Raw genomic sequence first — 22,679 nt, forward strand, 5'->3', positions numbered from 1 at the left:
TGTAATTTTCATCTGATCGGTCTGGTCATGATTTCTATGCGCACGCGAAGCTATTCGAATTGTGAACTCCTCCGCTGGGTTCAACTGGTCTAAATAACCTGAAATTTTCTCCGGCCGACCAGTGTGTTTTTCTTAGGATTTTCAGGTGTTTTCTAATGTGAATTTTCCTCGAAACCATGTCGGGATTACTAATGAATGGCGTGAGGAAGTCTCTGAAACTGTCTCAGGTGAGGAATATTCACAAGCAAACTTTTGCCGCAACTAAATCTCATCTGTCGTTTCTAGGGCAGCACAGCGGCAGTTCTGGGCACACTTCCTGGCAGCTTCCTGGAGCAGAAGAGATTCCACAAGCACTGGAATCCCGCGTTCAAGTGGTGGCGCGCGAGAAAGGTCATCAAAATCAAGATCCCAAACCTCAATGAGAAGATGAGCGACTTGTCGACCGAAGAATTGAAGAGTCGCTTGAGGGAGCGCGGACTGCAGCCGCCTCGGCCTTGGATGGAGCGCCCCTTCTACATCAGCTGCACCGGCGGCATCTTCGAGCCCTATGTGCCTCCTGAGGGCGACGGCAAGCTGTCGTCAATCACGAAGAAGGGCGCCAAGCAGAAGATCGAGTTGCTCGAGAAGAAGTCCAAGAGCATGCTGGCACTGAGGAAGATCCGTACGTATGAAGAGGACTTCGATCCGCCAACATTCGCCAAGGAGGCCGAGGACATTTACATCAAAGTCCACGAGCTGATGATGCAGAAGAAGAAGTACGACATCAGAGAACTCATCACTGAGCGCGCCTATCCGGAAGTCATGCACAACATCCAGGACAAGACAATTCACTGGAAGTTCCTCAAGACTCTGGACTTACCCAAAGTTGTTCATGCACGGTGCACAGATCTGGTCACCAAGGAGAATGTCTTCGCTCAGGTCACCGTGCGCTTCCACACGCAGCAACTGCTCGCCATCTACGACAGATTCGGCCGGCTCCTGCATGGCAGCGAGATCCTGGCCAAGGATGTGCTGGAGTACGTTGTCTTTGAGCGCCACATGGCCAACGAGTATGGGAAGTGGCGCCTGCACGAGAAGATCGTCCCCGAATGGGTGCCGGCCAAGGAACCCGGCCCAATCACGTACAGAATTGACGACACTCCGCCAAAAGCGCTGCAGGCCAGCCAGGAAGAGACCACGGACGCCGTCCAGGTGGCGGAGAGTGAAAAGGGAGAAAAGCAAGTGGCCACGGCTTAAATATCTTGTTTCTTTTTATTAGATAAAAAATAGAGAATATCCAAGTATAGATTCTATAAAATATCAGCAGTATAAATAGAAATTTATAAATTTCAGAAGTTTCCTCCGCGATTGGCACTTTTTCCTAAATATTCCACTTAACTTATCAAGAAGTAAGAAAGTATAGTTGTCCTTAAGTGCTAGTAAATTCAGACAAAACTGCTGCTGGGCTGATCAAAGTACGCATTCTTTTGCTTCCTCGTGTTCTCGCTCATCCGCGGCATTTCTGCGGCCACTTTGAATCTCTCCTCCATACTCGCCGCAGACAATCTGGACTGCTTCTGGCGCTGAGCGCTCTGGCTCCAGTTGGAGGGCTTCATGGGCACCATCTTGGGCTTGGGCGGCAGCGGAGGCGGTCCTCTGGCACCCTGCATTTCCATCTCGCCACCAAATCCGCCCATTTCCTCGAAGTAATTCGTGCTGTTGTTCGTCGTCGTGCTGCTGAAGCTGGAATTGAGGAGATCACCGTGTCTAAAGGCACTCCTGTCGCCGGTCTGGCGTCCGTAGAACAGCTCAGGATCTGTGAATCCGGTGCGCGATGGCGTGAGATATGCGCTGTTGTCCAGCTTCTCAGCGGCGCTCGCCTGCGGCGACGCTTCCAGAAGTTGCAGCAGCGATCTCTCGATCACCGCCGAATTGCTGTAGTTTCCACCGGACGCCTCGTTGTTGTTGCTCGCCAGACTCACGGATGGCGGCGGAGTGCGCGGTGAAAGTGCAGCGGCGTGATTGCCACTGTTCTTGTTGATGATGGACAGCCTCGGCGCGGGCTGCGGTCTGGGCGGGAAGCCAGAAACGCCATCGCTGGACTCTCTCCGATGACTGACATCCTCACTGCCTGCCGCTTCCTCGAAGCGACTATCGCGACGACTCTTATTGCTGTTCATGTTCTCCTTGTTCCGCAGAAACTCCGGCAATTCGAAGTTAATCTCCGTGCCGCGCTGATCCTCAAGGCGCGATCGCTGAGCCCTCTTCAAGCCCTCCAGCAGATCATCTCCACCCGGACTACTCCTCGTCGTCACTTGCAACTTCGCCCCGCTCTTCCATTTGGCAATCAGGGGCTTCTTCATGCCATCACCATTGTCCTCAGACTCCGTCTGGGAGTTCTTCTGCGACTGCACCACTTTTCGCCCTCGATGCTTGGGCAGGATCTCATGCCGACGCGCCCTGGAGAAGATCCCCGAAGAGGCCTCCGATCCCCACTCTTCAGACTGTGTGCAGGAAGAGAAAACATTGATTAGCATCCAGTTAATTCAATAAGGTGGCATTTTAAATGTCGTCATAGTCAAAAGATGGCCAAAAGGGTTATTATTAGAAATGTCTGAATGTCCAGAAATCAGTCAAGTGTTGAATTGACTTCACTGCCCAATAACATGGTTCATTACCTTCATCGAGAGCTGATCAATCGTGGCCCTGGGAAAGGCATTATCCAGTCCAGTGGCGCCAGATGCTTCCGCCAGCGTTTCCACCTTTCCCTGGAGCAGCTCGTTGAACACTTTGTTGGTGATCTCATCGAGAGTGCTCTGGTTGAGGTTGCCGGTCATGCACGGATAGTGCTGCATTGCCAGGGCGCTCTTCAATTGCGCAACATCACAATTGCCACCATCCATGGCTCCAGCAGAGGCCAATTTGCTCGTTTGCTTCACATTGTTACCGCCTACAAATACAATTTGTACTTTCAATTAACTGAATTTCGCAGCCACACAGACCATTTTTTTATTACTACACATTTCATTACCATTAATTAGCATAAATGCGGAAGATGAAGTGCAAAATATTACTCACCATCGCTTGTCTTGATTACTATTTGCAATCTCTGTCCATCAACCGACGTTACAGCCACTTTCACATCGATGGGATCTGGAGACTCTTTCCCGAACACCTGCACCATGTCGAGGCGGTAGTTGTACTTGTGCAGAATGGGCCGGAACACGTCTTCCAGCACCTTCCCGGGCTTGCTCTTCACTGAGATCACCTTCCTGTTGGGCAGATCCAGCTTGAACACCACTCTCTGCTCGATCTGCACCTCCTTTCCCGCCACATTGCGCGACAAGTCCTCCAAATCCAGCGCCTTGCTGAATCCCGCCAGGAACACATCATAGCTGTTGTAAATCAGCCCCCTCTTGTCCAGGAGTCTGTCCACCAGCTCCCTCATCGTCTCACCGGCGCGCGTCTGCACGATTGTCGTGGCGGCGTCCGGCAGGATCACTCTGCACAGCGCACTCTTGCCCTCCTCCTCAGTCGTGCTCAGCTTCGTGATGGCCGCATCGAAGCTGGAGAGCGAGCTGCGCGAGCTGTGCAGATCACTGTTGTAGTTCATCAGTGGCACCTTTAGGCTACTGCCCTTGCTGCCCACACTCAGATCATCGCGATCCTTTGACTTGCAGCGAGTCTTGCGGTGCCACGGCAAGAGAGACTTCCGACGACGATCCTCAGCATTGCTCAGTGACTTCTTCAGCTTGGACGGCGTCGGCATCACTGGACCCGTGCGCAAGCCCACGTCCAACTGATCACCGGGATACGGGAGTGGCTTGCACTTGGACTCCGCCTCGAGGCAGCTCTTGAACAGATCCGATCGAATGAATCGCGCATAGCTGTCGAATTTCATCAAGTTGAAGATCTGCTTCTGGGCCTACAAGAAAATGAGCAATATTCACATGTTTAGAACACTTTCAAGCCGTGAAGATGCATCAAAATCGGTTAAGAATCACTCACCGCTTCAAAGAGATCAACACTGGCGCACTGGAGATTTCCCTCAGCCGCCGTCCTCACTTGGCAGTCCACATTCACGGGCTCCTGCGCTGTCGATGCCAAGTGCTTGGCGAAGATCTCCTGCGCCTCCTTCGCCCTCTCAGTCTGGTCCTCAATCTGCCGATAGCGCTCGCACGCCGTCCAAAAGTAGATGTTCTCCGCCGAGAACTCCTTCTTCAGGAACTCCGCGAACGCGTGCAGACCAGCCGTGTCTTCCAGCAGTCGCTCGAACGAATTGCTCCATCCAGACACGCCGCCAGATTCGCTGGCTTCACCCGAGAACTCCCCCTTCATCCTGCCCGTCGCCGCCTCACCGTTGATGGACTAAATTGCATTTCATCGTTCAATTAGTTCATATTGTTGCAAACAATGAAAGCTCAATTTCGCCGCTACGAACCTTTGTGTAAACATCACTCTCGGACGCGGCCAGCGACGATGGCCTCCTGGGGAGGAGATTGCGCTGCTCATTTGATCGTGACCTAAACGACGACTGACCCCATCGCCTGAACGGTGAACCACCCGAATTGGTAGGGAGAGCGCGAGTCTGCAGGCGAGAGAAGAAAGAATCGTCAGTGCGATGCGATAAATTCGCTATTAATAGCGTCATTAGTAAGACAAGTTCTGCGAAATTTATCTGATTCCTCAAAGGCCATCGTATGTATGCAATTTCTGTGCACCAATTAAGGGAGATCGCACAGTGGAATTTCACCCATTCTTCAGCGCACAACAGTTAACAGCGAATTCCTCAGAGGGATTTTCATAAATACATATCAACCATAATACTCTAAATTTGTTCAACCGGCAGCGTGTTTTTTTTTCGACTGCAAATTGTAAAACTTCGACCTGAACTGACTGTATAATAAGAATATGGCTTATTTGTCTTCTCTATGGTTTTATGAGCAATTCGGCGGAGGTGATTTGAATAAAGTCTCATCAAGAATCGACCAAAGAAGATTGGGCACATTGGAATTTCCCATCACTTTTAGTGGAGAAACTTATTATGTGTCTAACGTGTACTTCATTTGCTCAAAATTAAAAACCGTCAAAATCTCTGCGTTCTATCTCGCTCTCTCTCTCTCTCTCTCTTCCCTATTATTCTGCACTTCCTCCCCTCATTTTTCCCATCCTCGTTCAACTCTTACAATTCACCATTTAAATTACCGCTGGGAATCCACTTCTTGCTCGCCCGGCACAATAGCCATTGAAATCTCACAACCTCTCCGCTATGTTAACCGACATTTCATGCTAATATCGCGATCGAAATCGCGCGACAAGGAGTACCTCATCCTCCTTGATGAAGCCAACAACCATCTGCAGATCGCGGGACGTCACAAGCATCCTCTGCGATCGCCAACCTGTTGTTTGCCGATATTCACTCAAGGGTGAACTTAAGTGATGTTTCCCTCCGTCTGCCTAATGCCAACTTTCAATGTCTTTTACAGTTCAGCACGAAAAAAACACACACATTATATCTGTCGATAAATCAACAACAAATCACATCAATTCACCCCGCGCATGCATTCGAAAGTTAATTTCATTGAGTACATTTACACTGCCTCTCCACACACACTCGAGCATCATATTTGATCATTTGCAATTCACATTTAAGTCCTCCACACATTAATCGAGAGACACTTTCATTGAGATATTCAGCATTAATCCTTTCCTTTGCTCCAACTAATCACCGAGAAAACCACACACAATCGCACAGTTTGTGAGAGGGGAATTTAAATTGATGGCAATAATTGCATCAATTGATGATATCCTCCGCTCTAATGCAATACGAAAAAAGCCCACTTCAAAATCAACGAAAGTCTGTCTTTTCTGAGAGAACAGCACACAGCACTTGAGGCTGCGGAGGCTGAAGATGCGTCTGGTCGCCTGAGAGACACAACTAGGAACTGACGATGAATGGAGAAAAGAGAATCCAAACGTTTTGTACACTCGCTCGTCAATTGAATCGCCCGCTGCTCTATCTAGCGCTATTCATCTACGAACATCGCACAAGTGCCCAATTCAAGCACCGCCACACAGAGTTTCCACAGTCATCTGTTGGGTGGGGAGCTCGCCAGAGACCCACATACAAGCAGCGCTCGCCGCTCCCCCACAACTGCCGCAGAGCAAGACGCTGGCAATGGTGTCGCTGGCAAGCAGAAAAAAGACCCAACTTTCTTCACCACAGCTGAAGATTCCTCTGGAATCCTCAATATCAAATCCTTGTCCTTCTAGCACGACCTCTTTACGCATGATCTGGGATGCGTGTCGGGGCCGCGGAGAAGTGCAATAATGAAGAGGTAAACAAGATATTAGTGGAATCACCTTTTATAGCAATAAAAAGGCACACATTCTCGCGAGAATATTGCAGCAAAAGAGAGACAAATCACTTGACTTGAGGGGTCACAAGCACACAACACTTCAAGAGGCCGGAATTGATTCTTTTTTTCCGCCAAGTGGTAATTTCTCAAAGTAGACATTTTCAATCTATTGCGAACCACGATCAAAAACATCAGCAAAAGACATTCAATTTACACTCCTTGCCACAACACACTTAGAAGCGATCAATCGCTGTTTGCAACATTATCAGAGCAATTTCGTTGCCATTATCAGCATTTACACTAACTGCACATTTTCACTACGCGCCAAACTGTGAATAATGAGACGTGAAAGAAATGATTTTAGCAAGAAAATATCCATAAGAGCGTTAAATATGTCAACCAGAGCAAAATAGTATTAGATTCATCTCGAAATTTTCACGTTTCATAGACGAAACGCAATTGTAGACTTGTGCTAACTAACATAATGATCGTAATTTGGTTTAGAAATCAAATTTTGATCGAGTAAAATTCCACTTATTCTTGGAATATGCTTAACACATTTTTACTCTATTGTTGTCTCACATAAATTAGATACATTTAACGTTTGAAGTATCAAGAAATGCAAAAAATGAAAGAAAAGACAAACAAACTATACATTGACATGCATAAAAATATCTCTAGAAAATTAAGGAATCTCTAAAATAGCATAAATGCTGATTTAACCAACGATTTGCAGGACAATTTTCTCGTGTTTCACATTTCTACTGCACAATGTTCTTGTCTTTCGCCACTCTCCTTGTTAGCCGCATACCACAATGTTCTAGGCGTAACACAAAACTTTAGCCGGGCAACTTATATTCTTTGCCTCTGTCTCTCTCAATAGTGCGCGCAAACAGTGCGAGGTGTGAATGAAGATGGATTCTAAATGTAAATGTTAATGTGTAATGTTGGCAAATTTATATAACAGAACACAAAAATGGTGGTAAATGCACAGGAAATTCCTCATATCATTAGCATGTTCGAGAAAAGAAAGACAACCCAAAAAGGGGACTTCGAGACGGAAGGTTATCTGATAGCGAAAATTCTCTCTCTCTCTCTTTAGTGCGCCGTATTCTCTTCACACACAATAATCACTCCTCTTTCACATGATAATCACACATCCCCTTGACAGAGTTGCTCTTACCGGCAAATTGTGAGGAAAACGAAACGGAAATTGGTGTGATCTTGGACTGTAAAATGGGAAGAAGTATCAAATTCCATCTTGTCTTTGCCATTTTTACTCTTTATAGCCCCGTCATTTTATTGTGTATTCTTCTCGCGGCGCGCAAAATTTGCAAGTGTGACGAGGGATGAGGTGTTTTTTTTTTACCTTCCAACCTAAATGGGCAAACAAGTTTAACCGACACATTTCTTTTGTCAGTCATTTCAATAAAAATGCACGAGACAACCTCCTCAGATGTGCTGTAAAATAATTCCCCAAGATATTCATTATCTCTCTTTCCATCATATCACACCCGCCTTGGCCAAAGACACCGTCTCTCTTATGTAAACTTACAGTGAATAATTTGAGGCTCTTTATGGATGCCGACTGAATGGCTGAAGTGTATTTGTTGAGACTGTTGGCATTTTGCTGGATTTTGGCCATTTTCACGCAATTCCTAGTCATCGGCTGCGCCGGCATCAGCACACTCACGTGCTCTTCCTCCTCAGCATCCGACGTTGATGGCTCGCAGATGAAGGAGAAATCAAAATATTGTCCCCATTCCGCTCCCTCGTCGCCGGACAATGAATTTTCCACACTTTCGTGCCTCTCCACATTTTCTCTCGTTAGCGGCATACAAATTTCAACACACATTACGTGCTCTTTTGACTCCACCAATTTACTCTTGTCTATCTCAACGCAATCAACAATCATCGAGTTTCTCATTTGTTCCTCCATCAAAATTTCATTACATTCTAGCTCAAATTTCCTCTCATTGCCCACCACTTCTCGCTCACTTTCCGCCCTCATTTCGACACTCTTTATCGGTGTGGACGAGGAAAAAGGATCAATTTTCCTCTGGCGAAACTCTAGAGCTCTTGGCGAGAGATTTTCATCATTTTCTTCTCTACGTCTCAGATTCTTCACTGTCTGCAGAGTGCTAAAGGCACTATTTGCCAAATCAATTGGCAAAGTCACAGATCCAATGGATATTTTGTCACATTTTCTCACACCAACGCCACTCTTTTTCCTCCTCTTCAGCACTCTTATCCTCTCACAGTGCCCACGAGATTTTCCCTCTGCAATTCTCCTCAGATTAATCGAACTCTCGAGTGGTTTATACTCAAGAGAAGCCTCAAATGAGGAATCATTCGTGGGCTTTAGAAGGCAATTCTTCTCACTGACTGAATAGACTTTATCGTCTCTGGCATTTTTATCTGCCACTGCTTGTCTTATCAAATCAATTCTCTTGATCTGCTCCATTTGTAACACAGCGCCAAAAGCCCACACTTTTTCAGCAATGTCTGTGTGTGTCTGTGCACAAACCAATCACTCCCTCAATTGTGCAATGAATTCTCAATTGACTTGATAAATTGTCGCACTGGAAAACTGGCTGAACATTTTCTGTGTGACTCACAGCTCAAATGAACACCAAATGAATACGAAAATACCTTCAAACAGAGGTGAAACCATGTCTTTTCTCGCCCCTCAAATCGTCCATTTTTTGATCATTCCCGAGGGGAAACTTCCTGCCCTATCTTCACCCAATAAAATTACCAACAATGCCATAGAAGAAACTGTTGAGCACATAAAGGTGAGTCCCTCCGCAAGAAACAACTGCCATCCTCTTAGTTCTTCCTCGTTCCTCGCCTCTCCGCCTTGCCATGTGCAACACGCGCTTATTTACCCATCTACACACCATTGCTCATCCACGGGGAAACACTCCAAATTGCCTTTTAAAGCGACACAAAACTGCACAACGTGCAGGGGAATGTACGGAAAAATGAGAGGTTTTAAAGAAAAAACCACCTGACATTAACGGCAAGTCCGTGCAGGTGAAGTGAAAAAAAATGTACGAAAGTCCCGCGGTAAATTCGGTCTTCAGCCGCCACAAATTTACTTCTAGATGTACAATTAGCATAATGGCTCATTCATTTTCTCAAGTAGCACGCGATCATTATGGAATTCAGCGGCACACATTGCCGGGAAATTATCTTAACCGTCATTTCTTAATAAAGACGACAATAAACATCACTCAATGCGAACACTATGACACTATTCTATCTTCCCTTTGCATCACACCTTAAACTTTTTGCGCATGATTTTTCTTTCACTCTGACGCTCGTTAAGATAGTACTATTTTGTTTTTATTAGAACACATTGTTGAGAGCGAGATTCTAGATAAAAGAAGAAACAACAGAAATTTCCCATTAATTAATAACAGTATTACAGGAGTGATTACCATCTTGGCATCATTACTCCTTGTTATGGGCTGGAGAGACTGAAGACATGTAACGTGGATCAACAATACACGTGTTAATAATTATAAAATCCAGGCATCGATCTTATAATATTGGCAACACATTAACTTATAACTCTCTTAACACTGCAAGTGAACGTTTCTGACCACATAAATTAACCCTTTCAGATCAAACATCTCACATTTCATCCATAAAACTAATAATTTTACTCTTATGCAATGTGGAAGAATCCAAAGCATTTAAAAATATTCTGTAAAAGCTAATTTCACGTCGAATAGAAGAAGAAAATGAAGCATTCTTCCAACCTTGGCGTGCACTAAAAAAGTTACGATATATTCCAAGTGATTGTTCTTTTTCTGTACCGTAAGATAATACACTTCTCATTATGTCTCTCCAATGCCATGAATAAGAATCTAGCATTTCAGTTTGCAATTCACAATATTCACATTGATATTTCTAGGGCAATCTTTCTGTCGGATAATTATTTCAATTCTGTGTGGTTTCGTCTTCTCATATAGAGAATTATAATGACTTTGACATATTGAAATGGTGTGTAAAATGCATACATAAAACGCCACAATCGAGGAGAAATGCAGCACACAGAATACAGCAGCTAATTCTGGAGCATGAATTTCCAATTGAAGTCAATGAATCACCAGCACTTTATTCAGCATCTTGTGGCTAATCGACCCAAACAGACAAACACACACGTTCATTCATCCAGCGAAGCAGAATACAAGCAAAATTGTGAGGAAAATCCATTCTAGTGGAAGATTTAATATCTCAAAGAAACGCCAAATGCACTATAATGCTCAGTTAAATGCAAATTTTATGTCCGTTTCACCCGTTGAGAAAACATTTTCACATTCAATGAATTAGTCATTCCACATATTGTGCCTTATTAATTTCCAAATTGATCTCCCAATGAATGTGAAGTAGTTTTACTGTACAAACTAATATTATGTGAATTCACTCCTTAATTTTGCGCTCACTGAATTCATAATCTTACCGCTGATATTTCAGCTGAGTTGTAGCCACAGACTAATCCATACACTTTCGACATATTGCACAGAAATCACATCATTATTATTTTCTCCTTATTTGCACACCGAAAATCACCCGCAAAAAAATATTAAGCTTAGTTCATGTGAAATTATAGAGTAACTTTACACCTTCACTGCTCAAGTCTGTGCTTTTTTCTGCTGACTTTAACTCAACATTATTGCACAGCGTTCGAATTTCCAAAAATTTGTCCATGAAATTTTCCACACACTCAATTGTCTTTCACCACTTCTCGCAAAGTGGTAAAAAATAGAAAATACCGTATTTTATCACCTTTGCACAAGGGAATGCGGTGTCTACCGTTGTGATAAGATAATTCTGATTATTGTGCGACTATCACTGAACCCATAGTCGTGCTCGCAAGCAGTCGCAATATACACCCACTAAACAGCACTTCACGAGCACCCCTTTTCGCTTTCTCTTTCCCGAATGTGGCCATGTCGAAATATTGCCATATTTACATATCTCGCTCTACTCTCCTTCCTCATTAACCCAAACTATTGTGCACTTGGAGTGGCTCTCCGCGGGCAAACACCAGTCCAAGATAAGGCTTGACAGGGAAAAGCTCCACGGCACACAAATAATAATAGCTTGACGAGTGTGTCCACAAATTTGAGGGCGCAAAAATACTTCGTTATTATTATTATTATTCACTGCGCGACACACCGGTTCATGGAATTAAATCTTCCTCCCTCATGACGTCATGGCCTGACTAACATATTTCTCGCCTTTTCGCGCACTCCAATGTCTCAAGCATATATTCTCACACACACTCGAAGTCTCTTTTTCATGCTTCGACTGACTCCATGAAAGTGTCTCTCTGATTTTATATTATTCACTTAATAATATTTCGCCCTCCTCCTTATTGTCAGCGAGAACAGTCAAGAGCGAGGGTTTCACTCATTGCGAGGCACTTTAGCCAGCAAGTCACACAGAGCTGTAAATCTTCCAGTAAATCACCAGTGAGACTAAATTCGCGTGACTGATTTCAACTGTCTCATGGCACAAACTAAGAATACAATCCGCCCTGTAAACTAACCGCCACAGAAACTCCATGTGAACACCAGTGGAAAACTCTGCCGCTTTGTGGAGCTTTTCTCCGCTCTGATTAGATAATATTTTTAGATCCCACCATTTTTCCAGAACATCCCAATTGTTGTTGTTTGCCATCAAGAACCAGACCTAACTGCATGCCAGAGAGTCATACAGACAGAGCCAAGTACAATTTAATCCAATCCCCCTTTTTCCTCTTCTATTTCTCCCATTTTTGTATCTCAAATATTTCAGCCCGAAAAGGCGACAACAACATTGAGTTTCCACACAGAGTGAATTCATGGGACAGAGAAGAAACATCGAGAGCACATTGCTCAAGTATTGTTGTGTTGTGGGATTGATTGAGTGTGCTTCAAAAGAGGGAAATTCCTCATTAATTGAATAGATGAGACGCACAGAGAGAGAATGAAGGAATGCGCGTATGTTAAATATCGCAGAATGTGTCCAAAAACCGAGGAGAATTGCCCATAATTAAGCATCAGAGCCCTTTCATTTGGGGTAAGAATGATAAATTTGGCCAATTTGACATGGTTTATAATTAAACCCACCAACAGTGAAATGGAAAGGAGGAAATCGAAAAAATGTGTGTAAACGTAAACAAAGCAAAAATAATCAATTAACCCTCATGCAGCCTTCCGAAAATTACACATCATCATCAGACCTGCATGAGGATTAGTGTAATCAAAAATTGACTTACATCTTCTGACGATCGCAGATCTGGTTCACTGTAAGCATTGCTGTCCAGCAGATTCCTCCTTAATGTGCACTCGTCATCTTTCAGATCCTTCAGGCTGCCAAAATTGCTGTTCAAGTCCTTGGCACTGTCGGGCGTCTTCTTGCTGAACGATCGCGCAATATTCTCCAGACTCGCCGACACCGGTCGTGACAGCCCAAAGACTTTGGGGCTCAATTTGTACGACATGATCTTGTTCATGTTGCTGCTCTTCCGTCCATCGTGAGACTTTCGTGACTTCTTCACTGGCATTGGCGGCAAGAAGACGTGATCCTCCTTCACGTCAGGCACTTTTGGCGGCTTCGGCGCTGTTTCCAGCACCGACACATCATCCAGGGACATCTTCATGAGATTCACTTTGTTGTCGAACTCCTTCTCCAGCGTGAGTATCATGTCATCGCAAGAGCGAGCGGTCTGGAGGAACTTCTTCTGCTTATCCTCCGTGGACTCCTCGGTTTCACAGCTAAATGGACGGTTTGCGGATTGAGGCACATCCACCGGATTCTCCTGCACGATATTTCCCTCGTCGTCCACCACTTTGCCGGAGAGCCAGTACTTCAGCGGCAAAATGGGGAAGACCATCTCATAGCCTGACGCCTCGTCGCGACCCAGATCGCTGAACATCTTGGGATCCGGCATGGCTCTCACTGTGAGCCTGGGATCAGCGTCTCTGGACGTGGACGGCCTAGGAATGTTATCTGCAGACTTGGATTTAGAGTGATGAGGCTTCAGCTTGCCCTCAATTGACTCCACAATGGAGGATTTGCGGCCTAGAGATTCAGACTCTTGCTGGGCGCTGGACAATCCACACGAACGCAGAGAAGTGTCGCTGCTGCCGATGGGATTCGGACGGAAGCTGGGAATCAGCTTGTGGTTCTGAATGCCCGGGAAGTCCACCACGAGCACGCGATCCGAGAGGTTCGGGCAGTCGTTGTGGAAGCCAATCCCGGAGTCTGAGTTACTGGAAGTGGTGGTGATCTCGCTGTGGTTGCTCGGCTGCGGTGAGTTCGCCATGAAATCGTGATCGTCCAGAGCGCGCGGATTGAGTCTGTGCTCGCGCACTCCCCTGCCCATGGGTGGTTTCGTGCGGAAGTGCATCCCAGCCTCCTGACGGCTGCCCAGCGACTTGAGAGTGTACATGCTGCGCAGCAAATTGACCACATACTCCGATGTACTCGGCACTTCTTGACAGGTGTTCGTAAGTGGATCTCTTGAGCAGGTGATCTTGAATTGGTTGACTTTCTCGAAATGCCAGGAGTGATCAGTGATTCTCGTGTCGATGGCGAACACATGACAGCTGTGTGATGTCGTGTGCCGCAAAATTACTTCCGTAGGATCACACATCAGCCCATCGGAGTAAAGTCCCGATGTGATCACGCCAAAGAATCTGTTGTCGTTCTGTGAGCCACTGCTCACATAATTGATGGTGCCGGCGGGGAATGTGGCCAGCAAGATGTCGCCGCAGTTCTTCAGGGTCATGCAGTTGGGCAGAATGGTCATGAGAACGGTGGTGACGCCTCTCTTCTCGTGCCTCAGCTTCCGGATGCATCCGCGCACCGTTTGCAGCTTCGATCCGGCCACTGCTATTTGTCTAGGCACCTCCACTGTGCCCAGATAGCCCACGATCACTCGGTACTCGCGCAGGCGCGTCATCTTGGGCGCCATGGGCTTCACACGCAGATCCTCGCGAGACTTGTTCGAGCTCCTCACCATGGCACTCACGTTGCGCACGTCGCTGCTGTTGCTGGCGTTTGGGCTCAGGATGATGTCGTGAGCAGTTGGCGAGAGCGGCATCAAAGCCTCGTTCTCCCTGATCTGCCGGAGGGCGAGATTGTGCAGCGCAAAGTCCGACAGGATCGTCGACGGGCTGTTTCTCTCCTCCATCGAGCGCCTCATCATGGCTCTGTTGGCCTTTATCTTGTTGTGATACTTGGGCCTCACGCGCTGCACATTGCTGTGGATGGTGACCTGATCCTCGTCCGAGCTGTCCGAGAAGTAGTTCTCGGCAATGGTCATCCGGATGCTGCCGCTGGAATTCCCGATCAATTGCACCACCGCTTCGTGGGGCAGCTTCGACACATTCAGCCCGTTCACGGATATCAGGAAGTCTCCGGCGCGCAGACCCGCCAGATCGGCCGGAGAGTTGCTCACGATGCACGACAAGATGCAGGGCTGCTGTCCGGAGATGGTGAAGCCAAACCCATTAATGCCACGACACACCTCGACCGTGCGAGTCCCATAGCTGGGCCTCTTCTTGCGTCTGCGATGCATTTTCCAACTGCCTGGCCAGCCTCACCAGCACATCAGCCGCCAGACACTTACTCGAGTGCGAGGCACTTGGGGAAAATGCACATAATTTGTCACATTCCACCGAGATTATTGACATACATACAGAGAAGGCAATGTATGGCGAACAAGAGAGCCAAGCTTGCGACCAATCTGACTCTTTCAATGCACTTTTCCCGTCCTTCTGCACACCAAATCGACCTTCCGACAGTGTTCAGCCATGCACTGGACACTTATGTACTCTTTTCGCGGGCTTCTAGCATTTTTGGGGTGAGAAAATTGGGCAAAAATGCAGTTGAGGGATAAAAATACAAAACACCACACTTTGACGTTATCCTCAGGCACGCACACACACTCTCTCGCACACACGCGCAAGTCGCCCTTTCCACTGGACGAACTGGAATGCGAGTGAAAGAGATCGCAACACCCCATTGCGAATCTTCGAGAAGAGATCGTTGAATGGACGAAAGGAGTTTCCTGAGAAGGGAGAAGGAGCCTCGAAGCATCCAATGGCATTGCTCTTATTGATCTCTTTGGGATACTCTTTAATTTTTAGCAATTTAAATAATTTTTACAGGTTCTCTCTTCAATTTCAAATCAAGAGTCTTTGAAACGCTGTGTGGACTTTCAGAAGACTTCCACGGACATTTCCTGCCCCGAAAGAGAGAGGAAGAGAGCCGATTCGTTAAGTTTTCCCGTGCGCGAGTGTGCGTGAGAGAAAGAAGATCGTCCGCAGCGCCATGAGCGGTGACAGTGGGAATCGAGGCAGTGACATGTGTCAGAAAAAAGTGGATAAATCTGCATAGTCGCAATTCACTTTATTGCGATTCACCAGTGCTTTATCAGGCAAATTATTGTGCGAAAATTGCCACGGGCGAGCCAGCTGATACGTGTGAGTGTTCCCTTGTCGCCCCACGGGCCCATTTTGCTGGCTCACGCCACGCAGGGGCCATTGACACGGGAGGATCTCGTGAATTTCCCATCAGCACAAAAACCACACAGAGCGCGGAGTTGATAAAAAAGCCCGAGAAGTTTAGAGACCTTGAGACACATCAATGGTGTGTCTGAGAAATAGATTCTACGCAGATTGGGACAGCGACTTTTCAAGTTTGCGCGGCGCGCAGCGTGGAAAAAGCAGTTTGCAATGATCTTTAGGGGGGAATGAGAATGAAATTGTTGCAGAGATCTCACCCACCTTGATGGCCCCCCTTCGCGGCTGCCCATGGCTGGCGCGAGCCACCAAAATATCGCGCGAGTGCGAGTGAGACACAGTGAAAATATATGTATTTCTGCCACTCTTTATTTCCAGCCAAATTCACTCCCTGACGCAATCGGAATTGATAATTCGATTCGTGGATGGAAAATTAATTCGGCGTGGAATTAAATAACAATAGAGGCTGCCAGAGAAGTGACGTGTTTGGACACTGTTTTTGGTTGCTCGCGGACACTTTCGAGCTTCACATTCAGGCGTTCAGGGAAGAGTTTCACACCCCGAATCCAGGCCAGAGACCAGAGGGACAATGCGGAGCGTGCGGACAAGCCTCACTCTCGGGAGGCTCGCCGTCAACAGCCAGAACATCAAGGGACGAACAAGTGAGTGACGCCAAATGGGCAATCTTATCAGATGCCCACAAGTGACCGAAATGTTATCAAGTGTTCAGAGACACAAACAGGGCATTATTGGCCATTTTTCTTGCCGCCAAGCAATAATAGCGCGTCTCATGTCTGTGTTTCGCAATTAGACTTTTCCTTTGTGCTATTTGTCCTTGTTTTTTGGCTCGATTTCACTCTATTCCACTAGTTTCTCAAATATTTATAGCTGATATCAATGCTTTCGGTTCCTAGGAAAAGGTGGGAGATTTGTGGGTGGCGTGTGCAAATCTGGCACTGCGCGTAGGGCAGTTTTGGCCAGCATAACAGGGCGAATCAACACAGTAATTTAACATGCCTATTTTACCTTTAAAAATCGGTTTTTGGGCTCTTTATGTTCAGAAAATCTATTTAATTCTATAATAACGCTCAATTGAATCCAAGATCATCCGAAAAGAAGTGATAGAATACATCGCCTTGTGTGGGCGGAGCTTTTGAAGAGGCGTGGTCTTAAGGCTATGCAGTGACATTATCTTGATCTTCTTCGCAGGTTTGCTGTGCTTGGGAGCGGTTAACACAACATCCAGTCATCTGTCGATAGAGCACCGGGGATTTCACCTGTGCGCTCCCACATGCAAGGCTGCCAAGGATGGCGGAAGTGGTCCAACACCGCCCTCTGGCGGCGGCGGCGGCAGCAGCACTACAGGCAGCGGAGGCGGCAAGGAGCCGCCGTCAAAGAAGAACGTGCTGTCGTGTCCCAAGTGTGGCGATCCCTGCTCACACGTTGAGACTTTCGTCACGTCGACGCGCTTTGTCAAGTGCGAGAATTGTCACCACTTCTTCGTGGTGCTGTCGGAAGTGGATTCGAAGAAGACGGTGAAGGAGGAGGTGAAGAATCATCGCCGCCCGCCGCCGCCGCCTAAGAAGATCATGGAGTACCTCGATCGTCACGTGGTGGGTCAGGATCTGGCCAAAAAGGTGCTCTCTGTGGCTGTGTACAATCATTACAAGCGCATCTACCACAACATCCCGTCGTCTGTGAACAACACCGCGGCGCAGAGTGAGACTCTGGCGCGCAACGATCTCCTGCACATCTCTGGGATCGGGCACACAATGATGAGCAGCTCGCCGTCGGAGATGCCGAGGGCGGCGCCGGCGCAGCAGGGCCCGGCGGTGGACCACGCCTCGGGATCAGTGCTGCTGGACAAGCAGACGTACGAGCTGAAGCTGGAGAAGAGCAACATCCTAATGCTGGGGCCCACGGGTTCGGGCAAGACGCTGCTGGCGCAGACGATCGCCAAGTGTCTGGACGTGCCCTTTGCCATTTGTGACTGCACCACGCTGACGCAGGCTGGCTATGTGGGTGAGGACATCGAGAGTGTGATCGCCAAGTTGCTCCAGGACGCCAACTACAGTGTGGAGCGCGCGCAGATGGGCATAGTCTTCCTCGACGAGGTGGACAAGATAGGCGCCGTGCCGGGCATCCATCAGCTGCGCGATGTGGGCGGCGAGGGGGTGCAGCAGGGCATGCTGAAGATGCTAGAGGGCACGATCGTCAATGTGCCGGAGCGCAACTCACCGCGGAAGCTGCGTGGGGAGACAGTGCAGGTGGACACGACCAACATACTGTTCGTGGCCTCGGGCGCCTACACAGGACTCGATCGTCTGATCGCCAGACGCCTCAACGAGAAGTACCTGGGCTTCGGGATGCCGGCGTCGTCGTCTGAGGGTCGCCGTGCCGCTCAGGCTGTCGCGTCGCCGATGGACGACGACCAGGCGGAACGCGATGCGTGCTTGAGGAAGGTGCAGGCGAAAGATCTAGTGGAATTCGGCATGATTCCGGTGAGTTGACCTTCTCTCTCTCTGTCTTGCGTGATGTTCGCGCTGACTGGCATTCTCTCTTGCCTAAGGAATTCGTCGGACGCTTCCCAGTGCTGGTTCCATTCCACAGTCTCGATGTCAACATGCTCGTGAGAATATTGACGGAGCCTCGCAATGCCCTCGTGCCGCAGTATCGTGCGCTGCTGGGAATGGATCAGGTGGAGTTGTCCTTCACGAATGACGCTCTGCAGGCCATCGCTGACCTGGCAATGGAGCGCCAAACGGGCGCTCGTGGACTGCGAGCAATTATGGTGATATTGCATCATTGCGCTGCGCAATCAGCACACTTTATCGCTAATCGGATGGAATTGTGTTTGTGTTTTGCAGGAGAATCTGCTGCTCGAGCCGATGTTTGAAGTGCCGGCGTCAGACGTGAAGGAGGTGCTGATCGACGAGAAGTGCGTCCGCGGCAACTCAACGCCGCACTACGTTCGCAGTGCGAGTCCCGTGAGCTCGAATTCGCCCAAGGACACCTCGCTCAGTCCCACGACGAATCCCGAGGAGGAGGAGAGTACAAAAGTGCGCATCCAGCAATAACAATCAGCCACAGAGCGCTGAAGGCCATACAGAAAAGAGCTGCTGCTGCGAAAGAGTTTTTCAATGACCTGCAACTTTCCGATGATTTCGATTTTCTCTCAGCAAAAGTATAATTATGGAATAATACAAGATACAATTTTAGGGGGTGTCAAAATATGAGAAATTGCAAAAGAAAAATAAACACACAAAAAAAGCGCTAATATAGACAATGTGGGGGAAATGAAGAGCATATTTAACTGGAAGATCGCACGAATATACGCCGTTCGGATGACGATTTTAGGACAAAAATAAATGTGTTGATTTTCACAAGATTTATTTTTATTAAAATTTCAATGAACATATAGAGAATACCTTCTTGTTTCACTCTTTGTTTTCCGCTCGGCGAACGCATAATATTGCCTAATATCAATTTCGTCTGTTCAGTGATAAAATAGAGATAAAACGACGATGTCTTTTTTGTTATTTGTTACAACTACACGAAAGCTATTTTGCGAGTGATTCTCTGAGAATGACTAAAATACGCTTTCACTGCTATCAAGCAGATAAAAGAATAAAATTCGTATACAAAAAAAACAAGAAAGAATTCAACAATAGAGTCTACGAAGGGAATGAACTTTACAGGAAGGCGAATTTGATTGCCGAAATAATCGAAGGATTTAGTGAGCAAACCTTTTTCTACACAGAAACTTACGCAAAACAAGAGAGTTGAAAGAGCATTTTTCAGTGTGTTTTTCTGTGACTTTCTACATGGAGGTCGGTGACCAAAAATTCATTTCACGCAATTCAGACGGCTTAGCCTTCAGCACAGTCGGCGGCTCGGCGTTCTCACTCAGCTTGGCCTCTGCATTCACCCTGTCGTGATCCAGATTCACCAGCTTGCTCTCCAGCTCCAGTGCATCCTCGGCCTTCTCGTCCACTTCTGATGCCATGAATTGCGATGAGATCGCCGTCTTGCGCTGCAGCCCGAGAAAATCCGATAAATTCCACTTCCTGCAAGCAACAGATTAGCAAATTGCTCCACAAATGTCTGTTTTGAGTCATTTACTTTTGATCTGCTATCACGAGAGTCGTCTGATTTGTGGCAAAATATGGATTCTGGTTGATCTTTCTGGCCGTCTTGGGTGATCCCAGTGGCGAGGCTGGTAGGGACTTTGAGCCGCGTCTCATCTTATTCCTCTTCGCGTTGGCAATGGCAATATCTTCCTCGGCATTGATCACGGGAAAGTCAACGTCTGGCGACGCCTCCTCGAAACTGAGAAATACACAAAACAAAAACATTTTTCCTGCCCTGCTCTAGCTCCCGCTCCCAGGGACACTGTGACAGTGATCGCACATGTTTGTTGATCAACAGACGCAGAGATAATGCGAGATTGCGGGGCGACAGTGGCAAATGACACAGAGAAAATGTGCAGAGACAACACAAATTACTTTGCAACGGTGAATCCACGTGTGAAGGGCCGGCTGTTGACCATCGTCTGCGCCATGCGGACAATCGAGCTGCCGCACGCCGCTCCGCCACCCTTGAAGCCATCATCCGTGCCCACGGGCTTCAGCGGCGCTCCAGCGCCGGGTTTGGCACTCTCTACGTCAGACAACACAATCGGTGAGTTTGCCTATTGCGGCATTAGCTTCAATGGTCATAGTTACGATTGGCCCCATTGAGGAACATCTTGCACTGGTCCGTGTGCTTGGAGAAGTCCCGCGCGCCCGCCAGGCTGCTCACGCCGGCGTCCTCCAGGACGCTCCGGATCTGGCTCAGCTCCTCCTGCCGCTTCCCGTCGCCCGCCGGATAGCGAACGTAGAAGAAGGACTCATCGTGCGTCGGCGGCGAGAACGGAATGTCGGTGGAGGTGATCCTGAAAGCGCCGCACAACAGTTAATCAAGCAACTCACCGAGAGACCCATTCGCCATCTCACCTGCTGTCCACCTTTGTACGCATCCACTGCGGAAGACTTCTGCCCGAAGAGATGCTGTCCTGATTGTCCATTCTCCGTGTTTGCAAAAATATAATAATCTACTCTGCTGCTCTTGTTTAAGTGTGATGCCTTATCGAATGATGTGTGAAAATCTGACCATGGAAAAACAGACTCGTTAGCACATAAGACAGCAAACATTCTGATGATTCATGTAATTGTAAATCACCTGTTTATAGTTCTATTTTCTCCTCTCAACGCGTGCGTTTATTTTAGCTGTAGCCAAAGGTGCTCAGGAACAGAAACTTGTGTGCAAAAAACCCCATGTCAATCCATCCCGCAGAGCATCTGAAAGAAATCAATAAACAAGGATGGTTAAGATAAGGATAAAGTCGTGTTGAGACAACGTGTTAAGTCGTAAAGTCTATAATAAAAACCGAGGTGGAAACAAGAAATATGCAGTAAAATGAGAAGAGAGTGAACATCATACTGCCAAATTATGGTCACACGTGCCGAATTAAGACACTAAGATAATAAAGTGTCTAGAAATTCTACTTTAAGCACTGTTCCAGATGTCTAGAACGCCTAGAACTCAGAAAACATAGAATTTTCATTGGGCTGGGCTTTTAAAGAGGCGGAGTTTCGCTAGTCTTTCTCTTCGGTTTTTCATCGTCTCATTCAATTTACGCTATGAGAAAAAAGGCTTTCCTTCAGCAGAAATCGCTGCTCAGTCGCGAATGAGGAATCAATTCATATACGGGTTCTCCACTTGCTAAATCGCTTGTGAACTTTGGAGATCCACGAGAACACAATCTGAGTGACCTTTGCTGATTCTGAGGTCACAGCTGATCTGATTTGGCGCGCCGAAGTCGGCCCAGGACGACCACCCGGGCGGCAAAATGGGCTGACAAGAGCGACTCGTGCCGTCAAAATCAAGGTCATGGGGAAAAACCCGGAAACATTGCTGTGTTGCATTGTGAATTCGCGCTGATTAGTCCCTGATTTGATTGCCGCCGTGAGACAAGAAAAAAATACTTCGCAAATTGAATCAGCTGACTTTGAGACGTCAAGGTGAAGTGAGATGTTTTTGCGAATGATAAGATTTCCGCTATCTCTGTCGCAATCTCAGCACCTCATTTGCGCTCAGCTCTAAATCTGAGCGCCTATTCACTTTCACTCTTCATCTTGCCAAATAGTTTTTGCCCTAGACGCGGTGAAGGGGCGTCAAATTGTGTGCCAAGTTGCGAAGCCCCACATTTTAGGCACTCCAGAGGCGATCGAGGCGATTGACAGATCGCCACACACACGAGCAGCTGTGGACACTTGTGTGCGGTCAAGAATTTGAACAGCGCAATTGGATTCCACGTAATCTGCACACACGGGGAAATTGGCTGCAAGTTTCCCTCGCGGGGGAGACATTGCGACATCGCCCAATTTTGCCACGCCGCCACGAAGCTAAGCGGAGGAAGTGACCTTACCTCACTGAAATCACTTATTGAGACACCACTGCATGAGGAAATGAACATTTTAGGTCTCCTGAAACGCGCGAGAACTGCTAAAATTGGAGAAATAATACCAAACAAAACAACTCAAAATGAATGTCCGAAATGACGTGAGAGAGTGAGAGATGGCTCTCTCCCTCTTGTCTCCCTCTCTCTTTCTCTCTCTCTCTTTCTGTGATGGCGAAGTTCGAAAAATACTCGAAAGTTGGATAAAAATTTCTCTGTGCAATTTTTGCAATGATTAAACGATGTCACGCTCTAAGGTCAATTTGTAAATGTGCACTAAGTCACGCTTGATAAGATTAATGTCTTATCTCTTCT

The 22,679-nt window shown here is 47.3% G+C and overlaps 4 protein-coding genes across 4 annotated transcripts; 2 read left to right on the forward strand and 2 right to left on the reverse strand.

The window, feature by feature from the left end:
• The first annotated feature begins 19 nt into the window (after positions 1-19).
• LOC132258642 (large ribosomal subunit protein mL45) lies at positions 20-1,236 on the forward strand. Its single transcript, XM_059756036.1, has 2 exons — positions 20-227; positions 286-1,236. Exons 1-2 carry the CDS (start codon positions 177-179, stop codon positions 1,234-1,236), a joined length of 1,002 nt encoding a protein of 333 aa, XP_059612019.1. The 5' UTR covers positions 20-176.
• On the reverse strand, positions 1,233-15,418 carry LOC132258640 (regulator of G-protein signaling loco). The gene is made up of 6 exons (XM_059756034.1): positions 12,613-15,418; positions 4,421-4,567; positions 3,988-4,347; positions 3,058-3,904; positions 2,658-2,929; positions 1,233-2,483 (listed from the first exon to the last, which is right to left on the reverse strand). Exons 1-6 carry the CDS (start codon positions 14,917-14,919, stop codon positions 1,425-1,427), a joined length of 4,992 nt encoding a protein of 1,663 aa, XP_059612017.1. The 5' UTR covers positions 14,920-15,418; the 3' UTR covers positions 1,233-1,424.
• Positions 15,419-15,653: 235 nt separating this feature from the next.
• On the forward strand, positions 15,654-19,290 carry LOC132258641 (ATP-dependent Clp protease ATP-binding subunit clpX-like, mitochondrial). The gene is made up of 5 exons (XM_059756035.1): positions 15,654-15,826; positions 16,244-16,527; positions 17,075-18,366; positions 18,435-18,656; positions 18,733-19,290. Exons 2-5 carry the CDS (start codon positions 16,455-16,457, stop codon positions 18,940-18,942), a joined length of 1,797 nt encoding a protein of 598 aa, XP_059612018.1. The 5' UTR covers positions 15,654-15,826; positions 16,244-16,454; the 3' UTR covers positions 18,943-19,290.
• LOC132258643 (uncharacterized) lies at positions 19,239-22,498 on the reverse strand. Its single transcript, XM_059756037.1, has 7 exons — positions 22,335-22,498; positions 21,086-21,204; positions 20,860-21,011; positions 20,590-20,798; positions 20,371-20,524; positions 19,988-20,194; positions 19,239-19,932 (listed from the first exon to the last, which is right to left on the reverse strand). Exons 3-7 carry the CDS (start codon positions 20,928-20,930, stop codon positions 19,686-19,688), a joined length of 888 nt encoding a protein of 295 aa, XP_059612020.1. The 5' UTR covers positions 20,931-21,011; positions 21,086-21,204; positions 22,335-22,498; the 3' UTR covers positions 19,239-19,685.
• Between the last annotated feature and the right edge of the window lie 181 nt (positions 22,499-22,679).

Source organism: Phlebotomus argentipes, unplaced genomic scaffold (assembly GCF_947086385.1).
Source record: "Phlebotomus argentipes unplaced genomic scaffold, Phlebotomus argentipes genome assembly scaffold_4, whole genome shotgun sequence".
NCBI classification, from domain to species: domain Eukaryota; kingdom Metazoa; phylum Arthropoda; class Insecta; order Diptera; family Psychodidae; genus Phlebotomus; species Phlebotomus argentipes.